A 13,720-nucleotide genomic window follows, 5' to 3' on the forward strand; every position below is an offset into this window, starting at 1 on the left:
CAGTTACAAATCCATTGTTCTTTTACATTGTCTAGCAACCAAACTTCTTTTGCATTCAAATGACCCTGCTTCCTGTCTACCTGTGCAATACAATGTGACCTGCAGCTGTTACTATCTGACCTTCTCCACTGAATGGTGAAAAGAGTTGATGGCCAAGTATATTCAAACAAAGCTCAATTGCACAACAGTATTAGAATAATCAGCCAATAGAACTCTTAAGTAATCCTTAACAGATCCATAGGGAAATTAAAGGAGCCCCCCCCCCAAATTGCACTACTTTTGGCAGTGGGGTGTCCCCTGGGCAACAATGTTGTTACTGGCAAATCCTTTCAACTGTGAAGCACTCTTCAGTTAGCTTTGCTGGTGCTTCTGACATGAATACGGACAGAACAGATCCATGCTGAAGATGAAGAGATGAATCAAGCTATTGACTTACTTATCACATCCTGCACATGCATAATCATCTCAATTAGAAACAGAACTATTGGGCACTGATGCACAAGAGAGCCTGATTGGGGGTGATAATGAGATCAGAAAATGTAATGCCTGTATATGTTTTATCCTGACATAAGGGAAGGTTGATAGTACCTTAATTCTCTGGAAAGGCACAAAGGAACAGAAGGGAAGGATTTCCTTCTGGTATTGTCTTGCTCAATGTGAGTGTTTTAAATAAGCCAACAGGCGAGGTCCAAAAATATTTTTAAAAGTCATTGACAGACTCAAAGGGAAAGGCAGAGGCTATCATTTTGGAGCAGCTCAGTGCAACAGTGTTAATGTTTGCCAAAAACTGTGTGTCCTATTTATTTGAGTCACAAACTCGGGCAGTTCAGAAGTTACCCCAGCAAATTCCAGGTCTCTTTTGAACCCTTAATTAGATATAGCAGAAAATGACAACTGTCATTGGTTTTTCTATCTAGCAATCAATTTCCATTTTGTTATTTTCCACTGGAACAGAGGGAGCTTCTTCATCTTACCCCAGATCCTTTTTTTATTTCTTTTAGAGTATCTTAATACTTTGATCCTTTCACATGACTTGTGTATGTCTGTTTGAAAAGATTCCTAAAAGAAACACTCTCATTTTTTCCCCCTTTCCCATCAGAGGATATGTTGTCAATATAGATTGGGAGAAAGGAGAAGGTCACCCATTTCCATATTTTATTTTTGCTGCATCATGTTCTGAAGTTGAGATTGACTGCCTCACTGGTGACCATAAGGTAAGTCCAGTCCAAAAGTGGATCATAATCTCCACTTTTCTGCTCAACCATGGGATAGCCTATGGCCGTGATGGCAAACCTATGGCACGTGTGCCACAGGTGGCACGTGTAGCCATATCAGTGAGCACGACAGCTCAGCTCTGGCGTGCATGCGTGTGCCGGCCAGCTGATTTTCGGGCCTTCGGGCCTTCTCCGAAGTAGGGAAACAGGCTGTTTCCTGCCTCCAGAGGGCCTGGGGCAGGTGGGGAAGGCTCATTTTTCTTTCTCACCTGGCTCCAGATCCTCTCTGTGCATCTGGGGAGGGCGAAAACAGCCTTTCCTACTCCCTTGGAGGCCCTCCGGAGGCCTGAAAGGGCCCATTTCCCAACTCCCGGTGGGACAGGAAGTGACTTTTTTGCTGTCCCCTCTCTAAAAGTCTCTGGAGGCTGGGGATAGCAAAAAACATCACTTCCTGTCCCACCGGGAGTTGGGAAATGGGCCGTTTCAGGCCTCCAGAGTGCTTCCGAGGGAGTGGAAAAGGCTGTTTTCACCCTTCCCAGATGCACAGAGAGGATCTGGAGCCAGGTGAGAAAGAAAAACGGGCCTAACGGGCCATTGCATGCCAGGAGCGGGGGGGATGGGGGGTTGTGCATGCATGTGCAGGGCAGGGCACATAGAATTATGGGTGTGGGCACATGCCGCGCGAACCTTCCCCGCTCCCCCCCTCTCCTGGCACGTGATGGCAAAAAGGTTAGCCATCACTTATGGGGTGACCCTCCTGCCTTTTAGGTTTGGGTGATCAGCAAATTTTGTGCTAAAGCAATGCTCAACCACCAAACATTTTGAAGGATAAACATAGAGAGATTGTAACATAGATCAGCAAGTATTTCAAAGATATAAACATATAAAGTATTTATATGGTCATTCATCTTACAACAGTGTCTCCAGTTGGTATACAAGGATTAAAACACTAACCACAAAATCCCCAGTATTCAAGAATAAAATAATGATCCCAATCACATCATAGATCATATGTTGTTAGTCATGAAGTCATGTCTGATCCATCGCGACCTCATGGACAACATTCCTCCAGGTTGTTCTGTCCCCGTCTCACACACGCACACAAACAGTCAGCCAGGAGTTAATAAAACTAGCAGTCAGGAATTCCTTTGAGATAACAGAATTGGCAGCAACCCAGTAGCTGCCTGCCAAAAACTTTACTCACAAAGGGAGGTTTTTCTCCTCCGTCCGATAAACCAAAATGAGTCCACAAAGCCAAAGAATTGTCAAGTCCAGTCCATAATAAATCCAAGGAGGGCATATAACGAAGTTCCAGAAACGCAGTATGACTTGCTAGCTTTTCAGTTTTGTCCGTCACAAGGCCTGAATGGCCACCACACCCCCTTTTATCCCCTGTGGAGTGTGGTCCAATGACTCAGCTTAATCTCTGGCACGCCTCCTTCTCTGCTGCGCACGCTTGTCTTTCCGACGTTGTCGGGGATCCAGCCAAGACTCATCTCCGTTGCTGCTCGGAAGTGCCTGGCTCCTGGCCTATCTCTTGGCTTTCGGAGGACACCTGAGGCATTGCCAGAGAAGAGGGTCCTGGAGAGGGAGGCCTTGCCAACTCCTCTCCTTCACTTTCGGAGTCTTCTCTCTCTGATAAGACGGGCTTGGGGGTCGGAGTCACAACACAGGTCTTCCTGTCTTCTACCATCCCCTGGAGTCCATTTAAGCTCACACCAACTGCTTCAGTGACTCCATCCAGCCACCTCATTCTCTCGTCCCCTTCTTCTTTTGCCCTCAATCTTTCCCAACATTAGGCTCTTCTCCAGTGAGTCCTTCTTTCTCATTAGGTGGCCAAAATATTTGAATTTCATCTTCAGGATCTGGCCTTCTAAAGAGCAGTAAGGGTTGATCTCTAGGACTGACTGGTTTGATTGCCTTGCAGTCCAAGGGACTTGCAGGAGTCTTATCCAGCACCATAGTTCAAAGGCCTCAATTCTTTGGCACTCAGCCTTCCTTATGATCCAACTTTCACAGCCATACATTGCAACTGGGACAACCATAGCCTTGACTATACACACTTTTGTTGGCAGGGTGATGTCTCGCTTTTTAGTATGCAATCTAACTTTGCCATAGCTTTCTTGGCTGCAGTCCCCATCTGTGGTGATCCTGGAGCCCAGGAAAATAAAATCTGTCACTATCTCCATTTCTTCCCCATCTATTTGCCAGGAATTGAGAGAGCTGGATGCCATGATCTTAGTTTTCTTAATGTTGAGTGTCAAGTCAGCTTTTGCACTCTCTTCCTTTACCCACATCAAGAGGCTCTTTAGTTCCTCTTAACTTTCTGCCATTAGCATGGTATCATCTGCATATCTGCGGTTGTGAATATTTCTCCCGGCAATCTTAATTCCAACTTGTGATTCATCTAGCCCCGCCTTTCTCATGATGTGCTCTGTATATAAGTTAAATAGGCAGGGCGACAATATAAAGCCTTGCCGAACTCCTTTCCCAATTTTGAACCGATCAGTGATTCTGTGTCCAGTTCACACTGTTGCTTCTTGACCCACATATAGGTTTCTCAAGAGACAAATAAGATGGTCTGGAAATCTCATCTCTTTAAGAACCTGCTACAATTTGTTGTGATCCACACAATCAAACGCTTTAGCATAGTCAATGAAGCAGAAGTAGATGTTTTTCTGGAACTCCCTAGCTTTCTCCATGATCCAGCGTATGTTGGCAATTTGATCTCTACTTCCTCTGCCTCTTCAAAATCTGCCTGTATTTCTGGTAGTTCTCGGTGCACATACTGCTGGGGCCTAGCTTGTAGGATTTTGAGCATAACTTTGCTAGCATATGAAATGAGTGCAATGCTGCGGTAGTTTGAACATTCTTTGGCATTGCCCTTCTTTGTTTTTTTGTTTTTTTTTTTATTGAAAAAGTTTTTCAAATACAAATTTCCCTCCCCTTTTCCCCCCTCCTCCCTAACCCCCCTCACCCCCCCTTCCCCTTTGACTTCTTCATAATAAAACCCAAATTCATAACAGATTATATCATACTTTGCTATCCACTTACTCCATCTCCATATACTGACCCTTTCTTTCTAATAAAATTATCATACCCCCCTTATACTATGCTGTAATATGCATTTCAAAGTGACATTCTATTATAACAATATCTAGTAACTCCTGATTTAACATAATGATATTATTATATCTCCCAATTTAACAATTTCCGCTCGTGATCTACCCTTTTACTACCCCCCATACGATATAACATTTCAAAGCATACTTCCGCTCTAAAACTATTCAATAAATCCTAATTTAACACTTATTCAATTCAACTAATTTCCTTCCCCCCCTTCATTACATACATTCAGATCTAAACATAATATCCCTTTTCTTTAAACTAAACAATCCGTAGCCTATCCTATCTCCACCCACTTTCCTACAAAATTACCATAATTATTCTTAATATCTTTATTCTTCTGCCCACTCCCCTAGAAGAATATTCCCTTATGTAAATAAAATCCTAAAAGAAAAAAAAAACTTTTTGCTTGTAATCCATATAACATCTTCTGTAATATCCTTCAACTGGATGATAAATTCCATCACCCATGTTAGGGTAACATCGCATCCTTATTCCAACAGTATTTTCAGAATCTTCAGCCCTTCTTTGGAATTGGAATATAAACTGACCTTTTCCAATCCTGTGGCCACTGTTGACTTTTCCAAATTTGCTGGCAAATTGAGTGTAGCACTTTTACTGCATCATCTTTCAAGATTTTGAATAGCTCAGCTGGAATACTGTCACCTCCACTAGCTTTGTTGTTGCTCAGACTTCCTAAGGCCCATTTGACTTCACATTCCAGAATGTCTGGCTCTAGGTCAGTGACCACCCCATCGTGGTTATCAGGGACGTTAAGCTTGTTCTTGTATAATTCTTCTGTGTAATTTTGCCTCTTCTTAATCTCTTCTGCCTCTGTTAGGTCCCTGCCATTTTGGTCCTTTATCATGCCCATCTTTGCATGAAACGTTCCCTTCATATCTCCAATTTTCTTGAAGAGATCTCTGGTCCTTCCTATTCTATTGTTTTCTTCTATTTCTTTGCACTGTTCATTTAAGAAAGCATTCTCATCTCTTCTAGCTATTATTTGGAATTCTGCATTCAATTGGCTGTATCTTTCTCTTTCTCCCTTGCCTTTTGCTTCCCTTCTTTCCTCAGCTATTTGTAAATCTTCCTCAGACAGCCATTTTGCTTTCTTTCATTTCTTTTTCTTTGGGATGGTTTTAGTTGCTACCTCTTGTACAATGTTGCGAACCTCTGTCCATAGTTCTTCAGGCACTCTGTCTCTCAGATCTAATTCCTTAAATCTATTTGTCACGTCTACTGTATATTCATCAGGGATATGATTTAGTTCATACCTTAGTGGCCTAGTGTTTTTCCCTACTTTCTTCAATTTAAGCTTAAATTTTGCAACGAGAAGTTCATGATCTGAGCCACAGTCAGCTCCTGGTCTTGTTTTTACTGACTATATAGAGCTTCTTCATCTTTGGCTGCAGAGCACGTACTCAATCTGATTTCTGTATTGACCGTCTGGTGATGTCCATGTGTAGAGTCATCTCTTGGGTTGTTGGAAAAGAGTGTTTGCTATGACCATTGTGTTCTCTTGACCCAATTCTACCAGCCTGTGCCCTGCTTCATTTCATACTCCAAGGCCAAACTTTCTTGTTATTCTGGTTATCTTTTGGCTTCCTACTTTAGCATTCCAATCCCCCATGATGATAAAGACATAATTTTTTGGTGTTAATTCTAGAAGGTGTTGTAGGGCTTCATAGAACAGGTCAACTTCATCCTCTTCAGCACCAGTGGTTGGGACATAGACTTGAACTACTGTGATGTTGAATGGTTTGCCTTGGATTCGAACTGAGATCATTCTGTCATTTTGGGGATTGTATCCCAGTACTGCTTTTCCTACTCTTTTATTGACTATGAAGGCTACTCCATTTCTTCTGAGGGATTCTTGCCCGCAGTAGTATACCTGATGGTCCTCTGAATTAAATTCACCTGTTCCTGTTCACTGATTCCTAAGATGTCATCTCTTGTTTAACCATGTCCAGCTTGCCTTGATTCATGGATCTTATATTCCAGGTTCCTATGGAGTATAGATCTTCACAGCATCAGACTTCCCTTTCACCACCAGATACATCCACAATTGAGTATTCTTTCGGCTTTGACTCAGCCGCTTAATTCTTTCTGGTGCTACTAATACTAGCCCTCTGTTCTTCCTCAGTAGCATATTGGACACCTTCCAACCTGAGGGGTTCATCTTCCAGCGTCATAACTTTTTACCTTTTGGTACAGTCCATGGGGTTTTCATGACAAAGATACTGGAGTGAGTTGCCATTTCCTTCTCCAGTGGATCACATTTTGTCAGAGCTCTCTGTTATGACCTGTCTGTCTTGGATGGCCTTGCACAGCATAGCTCATAGCTTCAGTGAGCTACACAAGCCCCTTCGCCACGACAAGGCAGTTGATCCATGAAGGGGATAGATCATATACCTTGTACTAAATCTGGGCATAGCAGTGAGAGAGAGGCAGCCCCACAAGTAGCCTGCCCTCATGTCACGTAGGGCTTTATAAGTGATAATTAGCACCTTTCATCACACCATAAAGTCTATTGGAATCCAGTGCAGCTTGTGGAGCATAAGTGTTATACAAGAATTAAAAAGAAATGCCAAAGACTGCCCACACTGCTGCTTCCTGCAGCAGCTCAGCTTCCAAGTCCTGTTCAAGTGCAGCCCCATGCACAGCAAGTGATAATAATCCAAACAGAAAGCAATTAAGGTATGAGTCACTGTGAGTAAGACCTTCCAGTTGAGATCTGGATGCATTTGAGGAACAAAATTGTGCAAAGGCCCCCACAGTTACAGCTACTACCTGCTCTTACTGTAAGTCCGGTAGGAATCCAAAATTACACACTGACTGGGGATGTGTACCTTTAATAGAGTTAAAGATGGAAAATCTCAGGAACTGACAATGCGAGGACAGCTTAAAACTGAACCCCCACCCAGACCTTTACAGTCTCTAGGCATCAGGAAAGGAATAGGGCAGTGATGGCTAACCTTTTCCGGACTGAGTCCCTGAATACACATGTGCGTGCCCGAACCCCCAAAATGCAATGCATGTGCAACCCCTGCACATGCACCCTGCCCCGTGCATGCGTGCCCCGCACCACCTGTGCATGTGAGTGCACACCCCTCCCCCGCATGCATGGCAGAGACCCAAAGACCAGCTGGCCGGCAGGAGGCATGCGCATATGTGCAGCGGAGCTGAACTGGGGCGAGGGCTCACGTGCCCACAGAGAGGGTGCTGCGTGCCACCTTTGGCATGCGTGCCATATGTTCACCATCATGGGAATAGGGTATTATTAGCATACCGATGATATGGCACTCTGTGCCAGCAGATGATAGCAGCTTCATGCAGATGTTAAATAGGGGTGTCATGAATTCCCAAGTGGTCTCAGCTTGGTGATGGTTTTTTGGGCCAGAACAGATCCTATTAGAGCTATCAAATGCAGAAAAATATTGTGCTTAGGATCCTTCATCCCCTAGCCTGTTTCTCTTCATAAATTACCAGACATATAGCCATACTTAGAGGCTCCAGGAGGACAAGTTCAAAGGTGCAGTGCGTTCCAACCCAAAAGCCCCCAAATGTTATCATGCCTGCTGGAAAAACTTCCCAAAATATTATGGTAATAATATATTTGTTCTTATAATATCATAGGCTTGAATGTTTCAGTTTTTCATTTTTTTTCCTGCACTGCTATAAAATGTTTTGATGATAATTTCTCTGTGCAACAGAATCTCCGAACTGACATTGTCATAGACGGTAGTTTCAGCATCAACCCAGGCATTGACATAGGGCAGGTATGTACTTCAAATTCCAACCTTATTGTAACTACACACACACACACACACACACACACACACAGACGCACACACTCTCTACATTTGATCTTAGCCAAAAGACTGAGAAGCGATTTATTGTAACTACAAGCAAACAATCTTTCCTGAAATATCAAAGAAATAAACCCCAGTTGCATGTTATTGTTCAGATCCTTCCTTCCTTCCTTCCTTCCTTCCTTCCTTCCTTCCTTCCTTCCTTCCTTCCGACCCTCCTTCCCTCCTTCCCTCCCTTCTTTCCCCCTTCTAGCAGGCAGCTAAGTGGCTGCTGTTACATGGGAGAAGTAGCAAGGGATTGTGAGACTGGCTGGGAAACTGTCACACAATATTGAAAATAAAGATCATGTGACTGCAGCAGCAACAGCCCTGCAGTGCAGCAGCTGCCAGTAGCACTTTCCCAAATTTCATTTCCTTAGGAGTCATGGATTCTGGATTTTGGACACATTCTGCTATTTAGTCCATTTGAAGTAGCTTTTTGCCCTATGTTATACTATTTTGGCCAGTTAAATGTCATGACAACGAGAATTTTAGTAGTAAATAGATAGAAAATGTGGTAAGTGAAAAGATAAATTAAATGTTACCATATAATTTTCTTATCAATCCTGGGATAGGCTGGAATGATCAAACAAGAGTGTGATGTTTTCGAATATCCATGCTGCAGAATTCAGTTTTCTCTTATTGATCACATTGCATTCTTATAGATTTGGTAATCTACACTGTTGATTTTTTTAATTTTATTTTTATATTGTTTCACATTTGAATATTAAGAAGCTTCCAAGCACCATGGTTGTAGAGAGAAACAGTGCAAATCTGCATTAATTTTTAGTTCATCTTGGCATTTTATTTCCAGATTGCTGCTGGTGTCACAATTAGTATACAAACTTGTGTTACTGTAAGACATTTTTTATTTTTGCATCCTTTTTTTTTCTTTCTCTTTCCAATCAAACTACAATATATGTGATCTGCCTGAGGGGGAAAAAACCTAAATGGAAGGAAGGAGGGAGGCATGTAATTAGGGTAAAGGGCCTAAGATTATAGCAATGAAATATTTGCAAGAAGGATTCATGGATGTCTGATAAACTTGCAACAGAAGCAGTGCTTGGAAGAACAAAGAGTAGTAGCTGATTCATTGAGAGCTCCAGCCGAAAAAGATTGTGTTCAAAATCTCAGCACCCATGGACTTCTCCAAATAGATGTTTGAGAAAGAGGTTCTCTTTATCTTTTAGGACATATCCTGTAAGTCATTTCAACATGGGATGGACTGCAAATAAATTTAATAAATAAATTAATATATCTTCCTTCATTAATAGTGGGAATGGACCTGTTGGAATGGAGAAGTTACTATGAAGAAGGGCAGAGGACCAAAGAGCCCATTCTTGCTGATGTTCCTTTAATTCTAGATGAAGTTGAAATATGATGGGTCAACAGAAGAATCCTAACTGACAAATAAATATTTAAAAGAAAATTATAAATAACAAGAAACCCCCTATGTTAATGTAAATTAAGAGTGGATGGCAGTTAAGAAATAGAAAGCCAATATGCATTTTCTACATTTTGTGGAAAGTACTTTAAATCCAAAAAAATCCTGGGATAGGATGGAACTATTAAATAAGAACTGAAAGCCAGCATATGCTGTAAGGTGTGATTATCATGTCAGGATACCATCTACCCTACTCTTCATTTTAGTGGATTCTCATAAGTCAACAGAAGTGTCCAATAGATATCTCCAAATTTAAGAAACTTATCAGAGTTGCTGCTCTGCAGAAGTACAAAAAAGATTATTTCTACAGTACTAGCCTATGCACATTCAGGGAAACAAATTTCCAAGGAAATATACTTAGTACGGCAAACTTAAGAAGCTATTATTTTCTTAGAAGAAATATATAAAAAAACAAAAAATGTGTATTTTATTTTTCTCAGGTTGAAGGTGGCTTTATTCAGGGACTTGGACTTTATACATCAGAAGAAATAAAATTCTCTCCAGAAGGACAGCAGTATACATTGGGTCCTGACACATATAAGATACCGGGTCTTTGTGATATTCCAGAAGAGCTTAGAACCTACTTGCTGCCAAACTCAAGCAATCCAATTGCTATCTATTCCTCCAGGGTAAGCAAATAATATGGATTGTCCTGGGATTGTTGAAGTAAGGAACACAATCCCAAGAAGAAAATGCTATTTATTTAATGATTGCTGGGTGCCTGCTTTACAAGAAAGAGGGAATCCCAAAGTATGGGAAAGTAAATATTTCTATTGAAGTTAAGGGCTATAAAACAGGAAATCCTATAGATCAGATTTGGAAGCCAGTTTGTGGAAGCTAGGCAGGAGTTTGTTAGTGCACCTATTGTTAGGCAAAATGAGCCCTTCAGGAAGGCAACAGAGCCAAGGATGTCCACTGTTAAAAGAAATAGAATGTTGAGTCTTCAGGCTGATTGAGGATGGAATTTTGAGAATTATTACTATGTTGTTACTATGCCTAGGATTGCCCTTGGGTTGTACTATGAGCTGGTGAGAAGACTTCTATTCTTTGGTTAAAATGGGATTACGAGGGGGCGTTGTCTTGGGCCAGAAAGGATCGATTTAAGTCTGATAGGATTAGGCAAAGATATGAACTTGGTCTGACCTTGTTCATGTCCAAAAGATGGAGGTGGGTAGGAGGAAGGATGCAGTTTCCATTTTGTTAAGCTTTGTTTTCTCTACTAAAGGATAAAGAACAACTTGCAGAGTGCTCCAGATTTATGAGTTACTTTTCCAAGTGGCATGATGATTATTTTATTTTATTGTAACAACTTAGATTTTCCCAAACACAGCACTCCAAGAAGTTTATGTCAATAAGATACAATAAAAATAGGAGCACAAGCAACAACCCTTCAATTAATGTCTGTATCATAAATTAATGTTAAAAACAAAACATCAAAATAAGATATTCAAAAAATAAAAAAATCAGGGACTTTTTCCACGTCAAAATGATCTGGGCAGAACATTTTTAGACTACCCCTACATATGGACAGTAAGATCTATATATTAATTTAGAAACCAAGAATAGCAATATCAAACAGGAAATTGTTAACCACTAGTGACTAATGTCTATGAAAGTGAAATGTGTAGTCTAATATAGTATGTAGTATAGTATATAGTATGTATAGTCTAATAGCTGAGGCAATTTTTGATAGATCTTTGAAGGTAGCTTGGCTTCAACTGAAAACACATTAAATTTAGATGGTTCAGTAGTCTGATAATATGCAGTAAATCTTATACTTTTATATAAGTAGTAAAATAGGCTTAAGGAATCAAAAACGTGTAAACTATGCATCACATGTAAAAATAAACATTTTTCCTGAAAAGCTCTGTTTTATAAAGCAATTACAGGTAAAACCTTTATTGATGACCAAGAAAAAGGATCTTGCTTAATACTTACTACCGTACTTAATATGCAAATTAAAAATGCAAGATCTCCATAAATACTTCCGTGTTGTTTTCTGTGAAAGTTGAATTTGTAAGAACCTTTTAAGTACATTTGATGTTGTTCAGTGGCTAAGTTTTGTCCGATTTTTCATGACCCCATGGATTGTAGCATGCCAGGCTCTCTTATCCTCCACTGTCTCCTGGAGTGTGCCTAAACTCATGCCCACTGCATTGATGACATTATCTAAAACCATCTTATCCTCTGCCATCTCCTTCTCCATTTGTCTTCAATCTTTCCCAACATGAGGGTGTTTTCCAATGAGTCATCTTCTCATTTGGTGGCCAAAGTGTTTGAGCTTCAGTATTTTCAGTGTGAAGAAAAGGATGCAATTTCTACAAACTGTAATGCATTTTCTGTATTTCCGGTTCAAGAGGAGCTTCGTCTTTTATGCACTGAAAATATTCCAAAGTTTTAGGATGGTGCTATCAGAATAGGATGACTGGATCAGACTTTAGCTGTGTGAAATTATTGTATGATATAGCCTTAAACACTATTGTACGAGAATGTTGCACCAATTACTTTTTTCCTTCCCTTGGGTTATTTTTATTTTTCTCCAGGGATTGGGGGAATCTGGAGTATTCCTTGCATCCTCTGTATTTTTTGCTATAAGAGACGCAATAAGTGCTGCACGGAAGGAAAGAGGATTAAACTCTGTTTTCACACTGGACAGTCCACTGAATGTAGAGCGGATTCGCATGGCCTGTGCTGATTACTTTACAGAGATGGTAAGACTCTGCCCTGTCATTTCCTCTATCCTTTGCCTCTAACCTTCATTTCTACTTCCAACAAGCAAGGCAAAGTTTGTAAATGAAAGAATATCAAACTATAGTCTGAAATGCTCAGTACTGTTAAATGAGGAAAAGTTAAGCTGAGAAGAGAGAGAGAGAGAGAGAGAGAGAGAGAGAGAGAGAGAGGGAGAGGGAGAGAGAGAGAGCGCAAGAGGGAGAGGGAGAGAGAGACTGAAGAAAACAATCTTTTCTGACTGGTTCTCCTTCTTCTGTGTTTCCAGAATCACTTAGACATTTAATCATACCACTGCTTGATGTGATTAAAACTTTGCTATATTATTTTATTGTGATTTACTGTGTAAGCTGCAAAACGTCCCCCACTTCTGAACTACCAATTTTTTAAATGATGGGGTATGACTGTGCACTTATTGCACAAATCACATATTAAGGCTGCTCTTCTCAAGAATGTTTATTTGAATAGTCAAACTCCCCCTCTTAAAGCAGCAAGGTATTTATATCAAATAACTACCCCAAAAATCTGAAGGGTAGTAACCTTAGCAAGCTGCAATACACTTCTCAGCAGTTTTGAAGGGCTGATGCAAAAAAATATTATATGAGCTGAGACTGTGCCCCTGTGGAAAAGGGCCATTTAAACTATAGCTCACATCTTGCTATACTGCATCTTCTATAAGGACTCACAGACTCAATTTCTAACACCTTGCCTAATAAAATATCTGTAAAATAATGATCTTTTTATATGCAATCATTAGCAGATCAGTACAAAATAGTTTCTTTGAATGTGGCCTAATTTTGCTATGGTGTATGTAAAATTAGATGAACTTTTAACTGCCCACTGATAACCCACCACCAACTGCAATATATTATTCTGTCTGCCTTTTATTTTTGTTTTTTACTATTTTTTTAATGCTTTTGTTTGTAGTGCTGATCCGTGACCATAATAAAGATTGATTGAATGAACCACCAATTCACTGATATCACTAATCTAAAATGTTTTTTTTGCTATCCTTGCTTTCTACCATTTAGATGAATTAGGCACTTTGAAATTTAGTATTATGAGTTTGTCCAGGACCAATTTAAATGTTATGAGAGTTTCTGTGAAGTTTAATTTTGGTGTGTTGTTATGCAACGCACTAAAAAACTTTCATGCTATTTTCTTGCCCATTAAATGTGAAAAGTTCATAGCAAAGTAATCTGAACATTTGAAAGATGTTACATAAATGTTATGCACCATGGATTAGTATGTATGCAATTGTAACTTTATAGTTGCCTTCTTAAAACACTGACCTTCAGTTTGGAGCAAAACAAACTTCCATTTGTTATCTGCTTAAGACAGTCAGGTTCAGTGTT

At 40.4% G+C, this 13,720-nt stretch overlaps 1 protein-coding gene across 1 annotated transcript in view; it reads left to right on the forward strand.

The window, feature by feature from the left end:
• AOX1 (aldehyde oxidase 1) overlaps window positions 1-13,720 on the forward strand; it is a 72,281-nt gene that overhangs the window by 56,848 nt on the left and 1,713 nt on the right. The window contains exons 31-34 of the mRNA XM_034430468.3: window positions 1,100-1,214; window positions 8,057-8,122; window positions 10,079-10,267; window positions 12,182-12,349. Coding sequence (XP_034286359.2) covers window positions 1,100-1,214; window positions 8,057-8,122; window positions 10,079-10,267; window positions 12,182-12,349 — 538 coding nt within the window. The remainder of the gene's footprint in view (window positions 1-1,099; window positions 1,215-8,056; window positions 8,123-10,078; window positions 10,268-12,181; window positions 12,350-13,720) is intronic.

This window comes from Pantherophis guttatus, chromosome 1 (assembly GCF_059756535.1).
Source record: "Pantherophis guttatus breed Tessera chromosome 1, ASM5975653v1, whole genome shotgun sequence".
Lineage (NCBI taxonomy): Eukaryota > Metazoa > Chordata > Lepidosauria > Squamata > Colubridae > Pantherophis > Pantherophis guttatus.